The sequence below is a fragment of the Pholcus phalangioides genome, unplaced genomic scaffold, assembly GCF_987345545.1.
Source record: "Pholcus phalangioides strain wild (caught in Gottingen) unplaced genomic scaffold, Ppha-v1.0 ptg000011l_1, whole genome shotgun sequence".
Lineage (NCBI taxonomy): Eukaryota > Metazoa > Arthropoda > Arachnida > Araneae > Pholcidae > Pholcus > Pholcus phalangioides.
This window is the reverse complement of record NW_028301604.1, coordinates 35187123-35202913: the sequence shown is the minus strand read 5'-3', so window position 1 is coordinate 35202913 and position 15791 is coordinate 35187123. Positions and strand designations below refer to the sequence as shown.

Genomic DNA, 15791 nt, shown 5'->3' with positions numbered 1-15791 from the left:
AAAGAAATAATTTCAGAATTGGTGAAAGAAATAATTCCAGAATTTTGTGATGACACTTCTGAATTAATGCAAGAAGTAATTTCAGAATTCATGAAAGCCTCCAATAGTTTACCGTGAGTGCAGGGGCCCACAAAGCACGGTGCCCAGTGCGACCGCTCCTGTCGCACATTCCTAAGAGCGGCTCTCTAATGTTGTTTAAATTTTGTTGACTGGGCTATGCCCTCACATCCCGTTGGCTGGGATTTTTGGTGCCCCGAAGCAGAGGCGGGTTTAAGGGCAGACGCATCAAGCGCACAACCAGGGCCATGTAAAACCCAAACGTTACACTTTTTTTCTAATTTAAGGGGTCCAGTATTTACTTTTGCATCCGGGGCCTCAACTGACTTTAATTCGCATGTGCCCCCCCAAGCAAAACTTTTCACTGGCTCTTCTGTAGTGAATTTACAGCTTGAAAAAACAAAAAATTTATGGTAATTGTCCCAGGTCCCAGAGCTGTTCCCAGTGCTCGAGTGGTATGGTGGTAAGATGCTCGTCTACCATCGTGAAGGTTGTTGTCAGGATCCCGGGTTCGAACCCAAGGGAGGATATTGATAAGATATTTTCCCTAACGAACTCGAGGCGACCACCGATAGACAGCGCCTTCACTTCCAACCGATCTCACTAATGGCAGTAAATTGCACTATAGTGATATGGCCAGAGTTGGTGTTTGGTGAAGTAGTAGAGCTGTTCCCATGTCGGTCCCTACCCTTGTGGGGTCAAATACCAAACTTGACCTTACGGAAATCGGGCGTCGCATCTGCACAATAATTTTACGGAATTTAAGACTTGAACTTGAAAGTTATTGGCAACATTCCCAGTTTAAACGACAGCGGATGGTTTTTCTACAGTTAATTACACAAAGGAAAAAAATATATATATCATTTAGATAAAAGCAAACTTACGCGGGGTAGAAGTCTCTAGTTCATCAATGTGTCACTATGAACTTTGAATAAAAACAAATCCTAAGCATTTTTTTTTTTTTTTTTGCTCACATGGGAGCGTTTCATTATTCCAATAGAGCAAATTTATCTGACATAAATAGCTCAATCTTACACGAACGTCGAGAAATGGTTCGATTCTCTACATGCAGCTGGTCATTCGGCAGACATTGAGTGGGGGAAAAAAATTACACGCCATAGGAAGCTCAGCCAGGGCCGCAACTGGGGGGGGGGGGAAGCAGACGGGTTTCGTGCCCGAGGGGGCGCAAATTTCATTCTGAAACCTCACATTCAACATTACAAGGAGGCGTCAAAATGCGCGCTTGCCCCGGGTGACCAAGCATCTAGTTGTGGCCGTGCGTTCAGCATACGAATCCGTATTGCTGTACAGCAGAAATGATTTTTTCCCCTCATGTTGTAGGTATACTGTATATCTATTCAAGAAAACAGTCAGGGAATTTTAGCCGCACACTAATTGCATGCTATCAGCGGCTCTCTTTTCGCCGAGTAAAAAAAAGACAGACAGCCTCAATATTGTTAATTAAACGCATGTGTTCAATGAGTCTTGCAAAATGATTTTTTCTACTCCCTATAGAAATATTTGGCTCCGAGGAAAAAAAGAAACTTATTCCCCTTTGAAGTTATGAAGCTTGGCGAGTAGCACAGATGTTTTTCTAGTCTCCAAGGAACGTGGGATACCGAGGTTTCTCATGGCATTATTTCTTCAGGTCATCTTCTGTGATGCCGACAATGGCAAACTGACATTCATGGCAAACAGGGTCATCTGATTGTCAACAGAGCCCTAAAGCAGTAGGATATTTTCGGGGAAAAGGGACGGAAAGTATGGAAAAACATTCCCCACTTCTTCTGTATTGTTTGGGTCTCATGAAGACAGATACTCAAAAATACGAAAATGAAGAAAAAAATACAATTAAAAATACTAGTTTCCAGGGGAGAGGGAAGGACCAGAGACATGTTTCCCTTCCTTGGGGCCTTGCAACAAAACGAAGGGTTTCCAGTGCGATAAGGGGAAGAGGGATCCTCAAAATTCTTATAATTTGCAAATGCGGCTGCAAGCCTTTGTTCTGGGAGGGTTTTTCATCTTGTAAATGATTTTTAGACTGAAAAATTAAAATAATATGTACCATAATAGTGAAATAAACCAATTAGTTATTCGTGGAAATGCTTGAAAAATGAAAGAGTAATGCATATATTCTCGTGGTCCGGTACGATTGATGTCACGTCGCGGTTGAGAAACACAGTTTTAGACGATAACTGCATAATGATAATTAAAATGTTATGTATAATTTCTTTTTATTTTGAAATCATTTATGTGTTTTTTTCCTTCACAAATTCTCCATCACACTGCCAGAAGTCGTAAAAAATGAAAAAACAAACGTCGAACCATTTCTCCTTCCTCTTTGAATCTCAATATACAGCATCTCATTTCACTAGGATGTTTTTTTAAATTAAATGTTTGTGTCTGTATTTGTTTGTTTAAACTTATGTTGAGCTTTGAATTTTAATTTTGATAATAGCACTGGAATAAACAATTCTGTAGTCTGATTTTTTTTTTTTGCGATATAAACTTCAGATAACAAAGCTATGCCATTATTGCATTTATTTATTCATTTTTGTTTTATTTTACAACTTTTATTTTCCCAGCGACTTTTTTTCTACTTTTTAACTACATTGATGAGACTATTGATTGATGTCTTTTAACCCTTTACACGGCATAATAGCAATAAGCTTCCTTATGATTTTCAGCAGTAAATGAGTATATAAAGTAATGAAAAAGTAATGGGTATAGATTAGTGTTTTCAAAGTGTGCGTCACTGTTTCTAGGGACATCTGCAACCTTTATGTGGGGTGTCATAGCGAGAGTGAGATATTCATTTGTGCACCTATTTATGCTTTGAAGAAGTTCTTTTATACAGGAAAATATCTATTAATCTATCCTGAAGAGCCGCTGACGTATCTCGAATTAGGCAAGGAAGCCGTGGTTGACAAAAGTTTATGAACCATTGATATAGGGAAAAGTGTTCCACTGAGAGAGGGATTAACTTTACAAAATATTTGGGCTTGCCAATGCTAAAATAAGGAGGTGCGATATCTTAATGCCACTCAAAGGATTGAGATCCATCTGAAATCAGCGATGAAATGTACTGTCTCCAGTCTATTGCTATGACTACCGTTGTGTTAGAGATTCTATGATGCTCATTTTATTCTCATTGTTAATGGACATATAGGGTGTATGGGAAAGTCCCTTGGACCTGAAATGATTTGCAAACAAAAAGAGCTACAGCAATGCAACTCCTTACAAGGAAAGGGTCCCACGGATATGTCTTCAAAAATTATAATTTTAAAAAAAAAGCGTTTTCAGTGCAACATTTGAGCTATTTTCAAATGGCGATTGGTATTGCTGTAGCAACATGAGCAGATATGTTCCGGCATTCCTGTCTTTCAAATATATTTATCGCATGGAAAATCTGGAAAAATAATTAGACCTCGGTCTGATCTTTCGGCCCCCACAACGGGGAGGAATGTTTACATTTAAAACCTCCAAGGAAACTTCCCTTGATTGGAATGTGTATATCTCCTCTTTAATTGTACTAGAAGAAAAATCTTAGGAGTCGGTATTGTTAAGAAAACTACTGTGCATAGGCTACATCTCGTTATCATAGATTTTCGCTCACGTCAAAATTTTATCACTTATCCTTTTGTTTACGCATTGCTTCCTGGCTTGATCTTTTTTCATGAATTTTAGGAATGTCAAATATCCCTATGCACACCAGTGACATTCCTAAAATTCTGTGATATGTGAATTGATAATTACAGTCCTTTATCGCGTTGAATATACTTCTACTAGGGGCAGCTTGTCATAAAGGCTAGAAGGAATCCCCTCCCCCTTTCCTAGAGCCATCAGTTTAATGCCTTGAAACGTCTGAATGATAATTTAATGTATTCGAGTGTGGATAACATAAAACATGACAAAAAAAAACTGAAACACAAAAAAAAATTTGAAAATATGCAAAAAAAATTAATATTTTACTGCAGCGTATGAGAATAGTGAATCATTCATTTGTTACGAAACAGAAAATTTTTTCCTGCATTCAATTTGTGTTCCAGGAAAATATGAAAAATACTATACATAACATTTAGATGACTAAAAATAGACTTAATTTGGCGCTTCAAGTTTTATGTGGATATAAATGTAATGTCGCAAAAAATTTTAATCACAAATTATCTAACAAATTAATTACAACAAGTTTGTTATTAAAGAAATTAATTACAAAAATCATATTTTTGAAAATTGACCACCTGTGCCTAAAAATGAATATTTGATTCAGCAAACCCCTTCCTAAAAAGAATTCTTGCCAGGAGCCGCCACTGAATTCTACCTCAGAAATACTGTTCATATAACGCACCCTGCCCCTCCCTGACCGATTGCACGGCACACCTCTTCAGGAATCACTTGCTCCAGAAGAGTATGCAGGGAAGGGACAAAGGCTTGCTGTTGCTGTTTTCCAGGTGATCAGAAATAGATGGCTTGAAAAAAATCGAAGAGAAAATATTTTAATTAAAAATTCCTTCATCTTAGAATGATCATTTTTTAACATTAGTAACGCAAGATTTTACGGAAGATATTCTCTGTACCCCCCATGGGCTCCCAAATGCTACAGCAGGACCCTGACCCCCCAGACCAGACATTGTATAGTGAATTTGTAAGGTGAAAAACTGGGCTTTTGGGCTGGAGCCCTGCCAGTACCAAATTTTTTTTTGGGGGGGGGGGAGGGGAGAATCATTCTTTCCACTCCCCGAGTGAATTCAAATAATCATGCACGGGCGTAGCCAGAAATTTTGTTCGGGGGAGGGGGGGGGGCAAAGTGATAGAACAATAGATTTCATTAGCCATCTTTTTCCCTTTCTCGGTGATTTTCTCACATTTTGGCGGCGGGGGGGGGGGGGGGGGCAGGGCAGACCCACAAGTCCCCCCTCCTGCTACGCCCTTGTAATCAAGTAAAAGTTCATGTTATTACGAATCAGTTCTGAGCATCTAGCAAGCACTTTCCAACAAATATGTTTTTGCATGATACAAGCGAAAAGGCTAACTACTTGCATGATAAATTTTCCCTAATGTGTAAGGTGCAGTACAGAGAGTTATGCGTTCAAGTTTATGATGTGGCTCTTGTTCCAAGGAATAGGAAATTTAGTTTTTAATTTTGCACTAAACACAGTGTTTACATTTGGAGGAGGTGGGAGGTGCGAAAAATCCAGGTCTGGAATTCAGTGAAAGAAGCTAGCCTGGAGCGGGGTAGACCAAGATGTGGGGTCCCAGCATCAAGGGAAATTGTCAACAGTGTGGCACATAGTTTCGGCGCTCTTCTGGCTTATAAGCTGTAAAATGACCCTGAGAACCCGCCGCTGTATTATTTCTCAGCTAGACACAAAATGCACAAAATTTTTTTTTTCCTGCGAATCATTTATAGTTTGAATTTTACTGATAGGTCCTGCCTATGTATGAGAGGGAACTATGGAACTATAGGGAGGTATGGGGAACAACTGCCCCGGGTGGAAAAATTTAGGGGGTGGCAGTTTTCTGTGGGGACAAAGAACACATTACAAAATTATCGAATTTCAAAGTTGTGGGGGCGCAAAATAATGTAGCTGAGACTATTCAGCCGCATTCCGCAATAAATTCTGTGGGGGCGCCGCCGATAATTAATGAATATAAAATGCAATGCAACGTTCGCCTGCCCCACCCACAGAGTACAGGCTCGAGTCCCATATATACGGGGCGATTGACCAGGGCTGTATTATTGTTTTTGCCGCCTGTGGGCTATACAAATTTTGCCGCCCCTTCTAATTTCAGTTCAACTTTTTTACCTTCCCCCCCCTTCCCATGCCATTATTAACAAATCATAAACAAAGCAAAACAAAAAGCGGTATTGTATATTATCATATCTATGTTATCAATGGTGTATACTGTAATGGTGCCGAGATACTTTCTGCGTACTTGGTTATAGTCCTAGCAACACAAAATGAAAAATGCGCGCGCATTGCATAAGAACTATACATACCATTTTTAACAGCGCGTCCTAAGGTGTATTTTGTAATAATGAAATACTTTTTAAAAATGGTTTCATGAACCAATTAAAATTCTAGACGGGGCCCGCCAGTGGTTTCGTGTCATTTGAATGTGCTTACATTACTTGAATATACATAGTGTCCCACAATCGCCACACGGTTTTCAAAATGGGAATAGCAAGAAAACGGTGGCTGATATTTAACTCATTCTTGCGGAATGTAAATGTGCGAAGTCAGGAATTTCAGCTACGTCATTCATGTTTCAAGGGATTGTATAGTTATTGAAATAAAAAAAAATTAACTTTTTATATGGGGCACCTGTGCCCAAAAACCGAATTAAAAAGTTGTTGCCCTGTCTCTTCTGGTGACAACGAAGAAATTTCCACGTTTCTAAGTGCAATATTTGCAGAGATATCTGAATTCAAAAATTTCTTGTCCGTTAGTTTTTGCTGGCTTTTCCCCCAACTTTCCTTTGATTTTCAAATTCAAATATCGCAGTAAATATTTAGAAACAAGGAAATTCTTATTAAGCTGCTTTTGTTTCTTCCATTTTTGTTCTGTTCCCTATGCTGCTTTTATATTGAAAGCTACATAATACAAAATATAATAATAGTATAGAGCAGCGGTTCTCTCTCACCCTTTCTTGATCAACGGAGCCCTTTACTGCATATAATTTCTATGGCAAAGCCCCGTAGGCCAATTTTTTATTTATTCATCAAAGTTAATGATTTATTTTTATTATTCAAAAATATTGATTATTATTTTTCTCAAATTTACCCGGGAGTTCACACGGAGCCCCACGGTGGTATAGATTCTGTGAAAAGTTAATTTAGTATTTAAAAGTTTAGAATAATACATATTTTATAGATTTTCTCCTGTTATACCGAAATCAATTTTTGCTAAAACTTTTTACATGATATTCAAAATGAGTCATGTTTAAAATCAGTGACTAAAAATTCATCAGGAAACTTCATGGTTTCAAAAACTTGGTATGTTCATTAGTTTACAGACAATTTTCCAAAATTTCAATTTGACAGGTCTGAATAATCAAATTTATAAACAATGTTGAATTATAAGTATAAACTCCTCTATTCGAGTGCTAAATTCTTTACTAATGCGACCTCTTTTTCTATAACATCAAGAAAAATTACAATAGCAATGTGGGTCAAATATATAACATCGGCGGTTATAGTGTGTGGTGCTGCTGAAAAATGATCTTACAGGGAAGATGGGTTTCCAGGACGGATCTCGACGACGCATAGTGGTGCATTTTGCAAAAATCGTGGTCAAAACCCCAAAAAAAAGTTTTGCCGTTTGACCCCGATTTCTTCACAGATGGAGAGTGAATAAACCCCGGCTTCTCTACGTATGTTTTTTTCCGTTCATCACCTCTTAGTTTTCGCTTAGAAGGAGCTCCAATGTGGTAATTCAAGTAGCAGTATACTGCCATCAATCTAAACCTTTTACAAAGCCGCTCTCGTTCAGAAATTTCGTAGCAACCCAGGGAATTTTAGGCAGTTATTTCTTTTCTTTCAAGTGTGTTAGCAATTCAGAAATACATTTTGAATTTCGTTCTTGAATTTCTTTAAAAATGGCAGATTATTGCTCTGATAACAGCAGATTATTTGAGCTTTAACAGTGAAAAATGAAAAACATGCCCCAGATTTTTTTTTTGTCTTTTTTAGTTTCAAACTGAAGGTGCTTCTTTCTGAAAAAAATTTAATTTTTAACGAAATACTTATAAAAGGATCATAGCTCAAATTTTAAGCAGCAATCACCAATTTAGAAAATCGCTTAAAGAAATGAACACAGAATGAAGTTTTAAATGTTTAAATTGAGTAAAATTTGAAGGGTGTAGATAAAACGCTAAATGAATGAATTGAATGAATTGCAAGGCTCGACTGGCCTTAACAAACGTTCTCATTTTCTGTGAAGTACTGTACACAGAAGTAATCGGTGGCGAACACATAGAATTTAATGGGACTAATAAGAGAATAAAAAGAAGGAAAATAACTGATTTATTAGGGAAACAGTAAATACATCAAAAACTTAAATAAATTCTCAAGATGTCATGCATGAATTAATAACTTTTTATAATCCATTCATATTTAGCATAAGGAAACAACGAAGAAAATTTTTAATATTATATATACCGCAAAACGTCTTCAATAATCCAAAACTAGTTTTGACTATTTCAGCAATATCTACATATATATATAAAATTAATTTTCTGTGTGTCTGTCTGTGTATATGTTCTCTCTACAAATCCACAATTTTTGATAGGTCCTTACCAATTTTACATACACTGTAAACGAAACAGGACCCGACTTGAAAGATAGGCTACTATAAAAGTTCGTTAAAACAGGTCACATGCCCGAAATTGTCGGGCCACAATGGTTCTTGGGCATCAACAATGACTTTCGGAATGTTGACTTTGTTCACCGCGGTTCCCTAACAATGCGCCTCTGACATGTTTATTCCTTTACAATGGTTTTTTTGTCACTTTTTCAGTGCTCCCAGTATGTTGAGAAAACCTGGGCAACGCAGGGTATTATAGCTATAGTCCGTTTCAGGGTAACTTTGCAGTGAAGAGGAAGCTACGAGGGAACAGCATCACTCGTTGTAATGACAACGGAAGCTTCTTAACCTATGTATCGATGCGCGGCCTCGGTAAGGTATGGCCGATTCTCGCCAATCTCGCAGAAAAAAATATTTTTTATGTGTAACGTAATGCTTGTAGAAAAAATTGCAGTCAGTTAGTAACAAAAAATTAGTTAATGAAAAAAAAAAATCACTGTCGATACTTTCAGAAATTAAAGTGCGGTTTTTGAAATCATTTTTTTTTTATTGAAAAGTATCTTAGTAACTCCTATTAACCCGGTTTTCACGTTTGAATTAGGGAATAGCCCCAAATAATAATAAAAATGATACGGAAAAATTTAGAATTCTTTTACTCACTTTTCTTGCCGAAATTTCCGTCGCTAACCCACCCGAACGCATATACGTTGATGCCACTTGTTATCACTACAGTTTTAATCATTTTTTACGGATTCCCATTCTAAGGAATCCTCACTTGAAGTTGTAGAACTATCGGATTCTCTAGTACTTATTAATTGTTGTTGCTCCTAAATGTGTTCCATCAGGCCATCTGTAATCCAAAATTCCTCTTCTTTTTCAATTATTGCCAAAAAGATACAACTTTCACAGAAAAAAAAAATACACTGCAAGCCTAAACCATTGTGGGTCTCTCTCTCTTGCTTATTTATATTTATCTGGAGAGACACTGAAGGGGCATCTGGAGGAACAGCCTCTGCTGTGGGGGAGATGGCGTTGGTGTGGGTGAAAAAGAGACATTACTTATGTCAACACATTCCGCTATCGGCTATTGGAATTCAGAAACCACCCCTATCCTACGAACACGGCAAGAAAGATATAAAAAAAAGGGGGGTGTCTGGAACCGTAACCTACACCCATAAAGAGAGCCTCTCACAACGGTATCGGCACTGTCGTGAAAGAGGGACACTTCCTGTAATCTATGAGTGAATATCTGAATTCATTGAAGGCTATTTTCGGGAGAAAAAAAACTGATTGAATATTCGTCTGGGTGTGTAGGCCTATAACCACATGTAAAACTGAATGAAATATTGTATCTATTGGAAAATTCAACAAAATGACGATATAAAATATATAATTGTGCAACCAAAAAAAAGCACGATAGTAATATTGGCGGGGAAAATTTCTTGGAAATTGTGCCAAAATATTCTTGAGCTCGCCATGGATTTTTGATAATGGTAACCAATATTTTTCTAATTTAAAAATTTTAAACAAATATACATTGGTTCAAAACGGTATTTTTTCATTATCTTTTTCAAAATCATAAAAAAATTTGAAATATTCTATATAAATGATCATCATAAACCTCCGATGTATGAGAACTAGGCCTATATTTTGCGGCGAAGGAATACACTTTCTACCTTTCTCTCCACTGCAAAGTTAACCTGAAACAAACTATAGTTGTTAATAAATCATAATATGATCATAATATTATGATACACATTAATATATCGTTGTGACCATAAGATTTTACACCCAGACCATGATCAGAAACATTTTTCCATCCATTACATTTTTATTAAAAATTTCTGTGTTTAAATTACGTTTTATATGCTTATTTTAACTTCCTGTTTTTACTTGTTGAATTCTTAATCAATTTTTTTTAATGCAACATTTTTATGTTATAAGTTTTTAATACATCTCTCAACAATATTCTTACATGTTACTGCAATTCAAATGTCATATATATGATGATGAGATATCATGAATAAATCCATGCTATGTTTTTTATCGCAATTCTATCCATAGCCATAATACAAACATATTTTTTATCCATTTCATATCCTTAAAATCCTTTTAATCATATAATTTGCACGATGCAGTTAAAAAAGCATAAATATTTATTGTTCCAAACAGTTTTCAAAAATATGCAACCAATTTCAAGTTGAGTAAAGAGTTTTGGCCACGTTTTCCGTAAAACGCACCACTGTGCGACGCCACTAATATCGGGAGGAGGCTTTCTGCTCTAGAAGGTGTTGGTACCAACATCCCCCATAGACAGGTACCCCCCCCCTTTCTTTAGGGAATGCCGGCTGAACTCTTGTTTGTTTTTTTTCCAGCACCTTTAGTAACCTGGAATGAGTGCTGCTTTGCTTCACTGGACGCCTACTCACCTTCCCACCCCTACTTGTGACAATACTATTTGGAAAGGAGATGAATAACACTGTAAATAGGAAGAGGTTAGACAAATATATTTTTTTACTTGAACGACATTCTGGAGAAAAAACAAAAAATAAACAATACAGTTTATAATAATTATATATTATTTACCATAGAAATGACACACAACACTTCCACATGTTTACAAAAAATGAATTTAAAAAAAGTTTTCCTCGTCCCTCTTTCTATGCTCCAAAATTCGCCGCCCCTCCGAATTTGCCGCCCTGGGCTATAGCCCGCTCAGCCCCCCTGTAAATACACTACTGCGATTGACTACTTTCAATTCCCTCAATGTTTTCTTCATGTTGGTGCCTCTGACAGACAAAACATTTTTTTTCCCTAAGTTTTTCTGCTATAATTCTATTTTTTCTTGATTTAGCACCCAAGCTGCCCCTGCCCAGCGTGGAACCTTTCGCTATCTATTAATATAATGACGTTTTTTACATAAAGAATTTTAGATATCAGTGGTTCAATGGGAATTTTAGATATCAGTGGTGATTCTAGTTGCTTCAAAAAGAAGGTCCAAGCACGCAGAAGAAGTCTTATCTTGATGAACAGTTTAGAGGAAAGGAACGACATAATGGCCAAGCTGCTCTGTCAAGATCATATAAGCAAATTACCCCATATATTTGTCGGTATCAGTCACAAACAACGAGACAAATTTTTCTAAAAAAATCCTGCATTCTCTTGGGCATTCAAATGGTCCACTTAAACATGTGTCTGGATCGCACCAACAATGCAGAGTTTCATTTATTTTAAAAAACGCTTTTATCCTGAGGCAAAGGAGGGACACTTGCCCAGACACAAACAAGAAAATAAGAGGAGATGTGTGCTCTTTCTTTCTCTACAAAAATACTCTTCCTAGGTGCTTGACATCGCAAATAACTACTGGACACGTATAGATGAAACAAGCCGGGTAGGCCTACTCAAGCAGTCCCAATGCCCCCGGTAAAACATATGGTGTCTGGATACCCTCCATCCCTTAGGCAAACACCTGGGATCTTTGACACAAGTGAAAGAGAGTCTTGTGAGAAAGAAGGGTGGGCCCTCCTTTATCGGCACCTAGAGGATATATCAATGTGTTTCGAAACCAGAGGCTCCAGCAAGATTCAAGATGCATAGGAGGGAAACGAGTAGTTTTTCTTTTCAATTTTTTTATGTTCGATCTTTGCGAAAAAAATGAGAAATCTATGTATGAGATTTTTATTTCTCAAATCAATTCTGTGGGTGCTCCAACCCGTGCTACAAAGTACTGCGGGTGGCACCCACGGCTCTGACGCCACTGAGAATAACCTAGAGCATGCGTAAATGATGAAAAGAGTAACCCAGCAATGAAAAAAAGTGACCTAGAGCATGTGCAAGCATGTGAGTGATCAGAAAAATATACAAGAATGATGAAATGAGTGACTTAAAGAATGTGTGAGCATGGGAGCGACCAAAAGAGTGACTTAGCAGCTTTGGTGTATAAGCTGCTCCATCATTAATTTACTGAATCACAGGTGTACAGGTGAAGGGAGGTCAAGTGGGTTATTGCACAGGGTGGCAAATTCGAGGAAAGAGTAGTCAAGAAAATTAGACTAGAATTGGGGGAAAAAGACAATTCGTATAGCCCGCAAGCGGCCAAATCATAAATGCGCCTCTTGGTCCCTGTTAATGTCATTATCAGTGAATCTGTAAGAGAATGCAGCTTCATTCCTTGGGAAAACTCTAGCTGTACTACAAGAGTTCTACAATTTATTTTCTTCACACACCCACCTACTTTAAAACATTAAAATGTTCACTTACCAAATTTTTTTTCTTTTTCAAAGATCCAGCTATGGAGTGGCTAGAAAAGGATGATTCATTTTATTCAATGGGCGTGTGCTGCATTGTGCATTACCAAGAAAACTGAAGAGTTTACGTTCGACCCTCTCCCTTGCAAAAAATTACACATGTGCTCTTGGGTGCTAGGAATATGCATGGGTGAGTTGCACCGGGAAGGCAGCATGACGGCTGAATTGCATGGAATCCCCACAGAACCTAGGCTACCTTTGGCGGGAATAGAACTGACACTCCTCCGGCTATGGCTATTATTCTCTTTAGACCTAACCACCAGAAGAAAGATCAAAGGTCACACTTCCTAGGGAGCACAAGTATCAGCAAAATGAAATTTCAGAAGAAAAAAATAATTAACGAATAAAAGGGGAAAAAATGAAGTAACCAGAATTATTTTTGCTTGAAGGCTCTTGGGAAGGGGCAAACGTCCCCAACCCCTGGTTTTGCCACTGGGCTCAGGCCCCGATTTTGAATCCTGCAAACTATGCTGCAGAAGGTGCCTCTGTCCTAGGGGATATAAGCTGGTTTGTCTCAGTAAAACAACAGACGACGACTATTTCTTAGGGTGCAAATTGAAGGAGGCCGGGGTAATTTTTCATCACCAAAATATTATTGGCTTACACTCAAAAAATGTGCAGAAGCGGCACTGCTCTGGCCTGGATCCAAGCAAACTTATTACATGAATGAAATTAGCGCTTCAGGGCCAACGATTCTGTTCATCAACATGACTCTGAAAAGGGCTAAGGAAATTTATAAAACAATGCCCAAAGAAGTTCCATCACGCCTCATCCACGTTAACTTTAACAATGTAATTTGAGTCATATTAAATGCGAGTTATATCATCATTGTCTTTCTTTTTTTGACTGGCCCTCATATATAGAATATTTGACAATATTAGTTTCAAGAACATTAGTAACCCTTTTACATAAGTAACCCTTATAACCCTAGTAGAACCCTTTTAAATAAATGTGTACAACTTGTTCACATTTCATCACTATTATATATCTATACCAGGAGTGCCCGCAGGGTTGCGGGAGAAAATGTTTGGGGGGTGGGAAAAGGAAAACAAAATTACATGTTGACTGATTATTGAGCAAAATTGGAAATGACAACAAATTGAATTTTTTCTATTTTTCAAGAAATATGACTCATACTGACATTTTAACTTTTAATTTTTTCAACTTTCACTAGCAGAAAATGTGACACATGAAATTTATGTTGCAAAAGTTGTTTTTCATTATTATTTATTTGATTATTATTTTATTTGATTTCTGTTTCAATTAAAAAACAATATCATTAATACCTATCCTTTACGGGGAGAGAACGGAGATGAGTTTTTTCTTCCTTAAAAAAATTAACATCTCAAATAATAAATATCTTCACAACATCTAGTCTTCCGTATATCTTGTATTAACAAGTGAAGAGGGACATTCATGTCAAATATCATTAATACTTAAAATATTTCGTGATTTGTTTACATTTGTGTATTTTGTGTAATTAACATGCTGCACATAGATTTGATACTGCGTGAGTATGACTGAAGGAAAACATCAAAAATTTTAATCAAGAGTTGAACAAACACCTATGTGTTGTTATTACGTCTGGAATCAATAAGCAAAGAACGATTCATTGAATCTTTTTCCCAAATTTCAAAAAAAAAAAAAGAAAGAAAATATTAACTTCTTATTTTAGTTTTTGAATTTAAAAAAAAGCCAAACTTAAACAATTACCAGTAATTGAATAATAAGTAAAAAAAAGAGTTTATATAAATTAATGTAATTAATTACAGAAAAACTAACATTTCTAACAGAAAACGAATTAGCCTATGGGGTGCGGAATGGAAAAAAGGTTAAGGCACCATCACAAATTGTAGTTTATAATTCTATAAAAAGATAATGGATCATATGTAAGGTATTGAACAGTTTCAGATAATCACCTGTTTAACTGACTGTGGCAATTTTGACCAGGGACAATTCTGGCTGATATGCAATTCAACATCTGCATTCATCATTTATCTCTCAACAAATCAAAGATTCTGTCCAAAGCCCCCTCAAAGTAAATGCAGCTTGGATTCCGACACACAAAAAAGGTAAACCTAGGAATAATTTTGGATCAGATTTATTTTTCGCGCATCCGGCCAATAGGATTGAATTTCTTTTGAGAAATTACAGTTACAGTAACAGTTGAATTAAGCAGGGCTATCGGCTGCAGAGACCATTCCCTGGCTGGGAGAGAGTAATGTGAGGTAGGTAATAAATAGGCTGACCATATTTTCTCGAGAGAAATACGGGACATTGCGTTTCCAAATACGGGAAAATACGGGACATCGCCAATTTTTGCCAAAAACAACGCCAAAACCAAACAAAGTTGCCAAATATTGTTGAAATTACGGAAAAATCACAATGGCGGGAAATGATGCAAATTGCAGTGAATTACAATGTATTCCACGAAAGACAAACTTTCAAGGCAAATGTGGGAGATTAATATTCTCATATATAGTTGTAATTATCGTAAAATAATTTATGAGTTGAACAATAATGTCAATCTTTGACTGCAATAAAGAATAAAAATTCAAGTTGGCTTCGTGTAAAATACGGGAAAAACCGGGACACTTTTGCCAAAAAGTCGGGACGGCCAAAAAAACAGAAAATACCGGGACTGTCCCGGGAAATACGGGACGTATGGTCACCCTAGTAATAAAGAAAATTGAAAATTCAAAACAACAGCAGTAGTAGATTACTACAAAAACAAAAAGAATGGAAATGGGATGATATGGAAAAGAAATTCTTCAGAACTAGGGGACGATGCTAGATCACTTTTGTGAGTTATGAGATGTAGTCCCAGGATGAGTGTGTGTTTAGGTTGGAAAGGACCTCAAAACCAGAAAGAAATGTTAAATAAATCTTTTACTTAACGAAATGAATTTTTCGAAATGACAAATCGATATGCGGAGGTTGGACGCCATGAAGGTAGGCCAAGATTTAATGGGAGGAGAGGACGCAAAAAAGGATGGAATGCGATGACGCATGAAGCGGGAGCAGTTGAAAAGAAAATGGGTCGCAGTTTCCGGAAGTTGGCAGTGTGAACAGAGAGGGCTGTTAACTTTTTTGATGAAAAACAAGTAAGCATTAAGAGGCG

The 15791-nt window shown here is 37.0% G+C and overlaps 1 protein-coding gene across 9 annotated transcripts in view; it reads right to left on the bottom strand.

Moving 5' to 3' along the window:
• The window catches only part of LOC149080384 (protein FAM91A1), a 609292-nt gene extending 594458 nt beyond the window's left edge, over nt 1–14834 (bottom strand). For 4 of the 9 annotated variants that reach the window (XR_016193568.1, XM_089239510.1, XM_089239506.1 and 1 more), the window contains exon 1: nt 14590–14833. Coding sequence is in view for 4 of the 9 variants with exons in the window: in XM_089239506.1 (XP_089095632.1) it covers nt 14590–14664 (75 nt within the window). In the remaining 5 variants the exon portion in view is untranslated. Of the gene's footprint in view, nt 1–12623; nt 12958–14589 lie in introns of those variants that run through there. The other 5 variants (XM_089239507.1, XM_089239516.1, XM_089239515.1 and 2 more) reach the window with 4 other exon arrangements.
• Nucleotides 14835–15791: the final 957 nt, after the last annotated feature.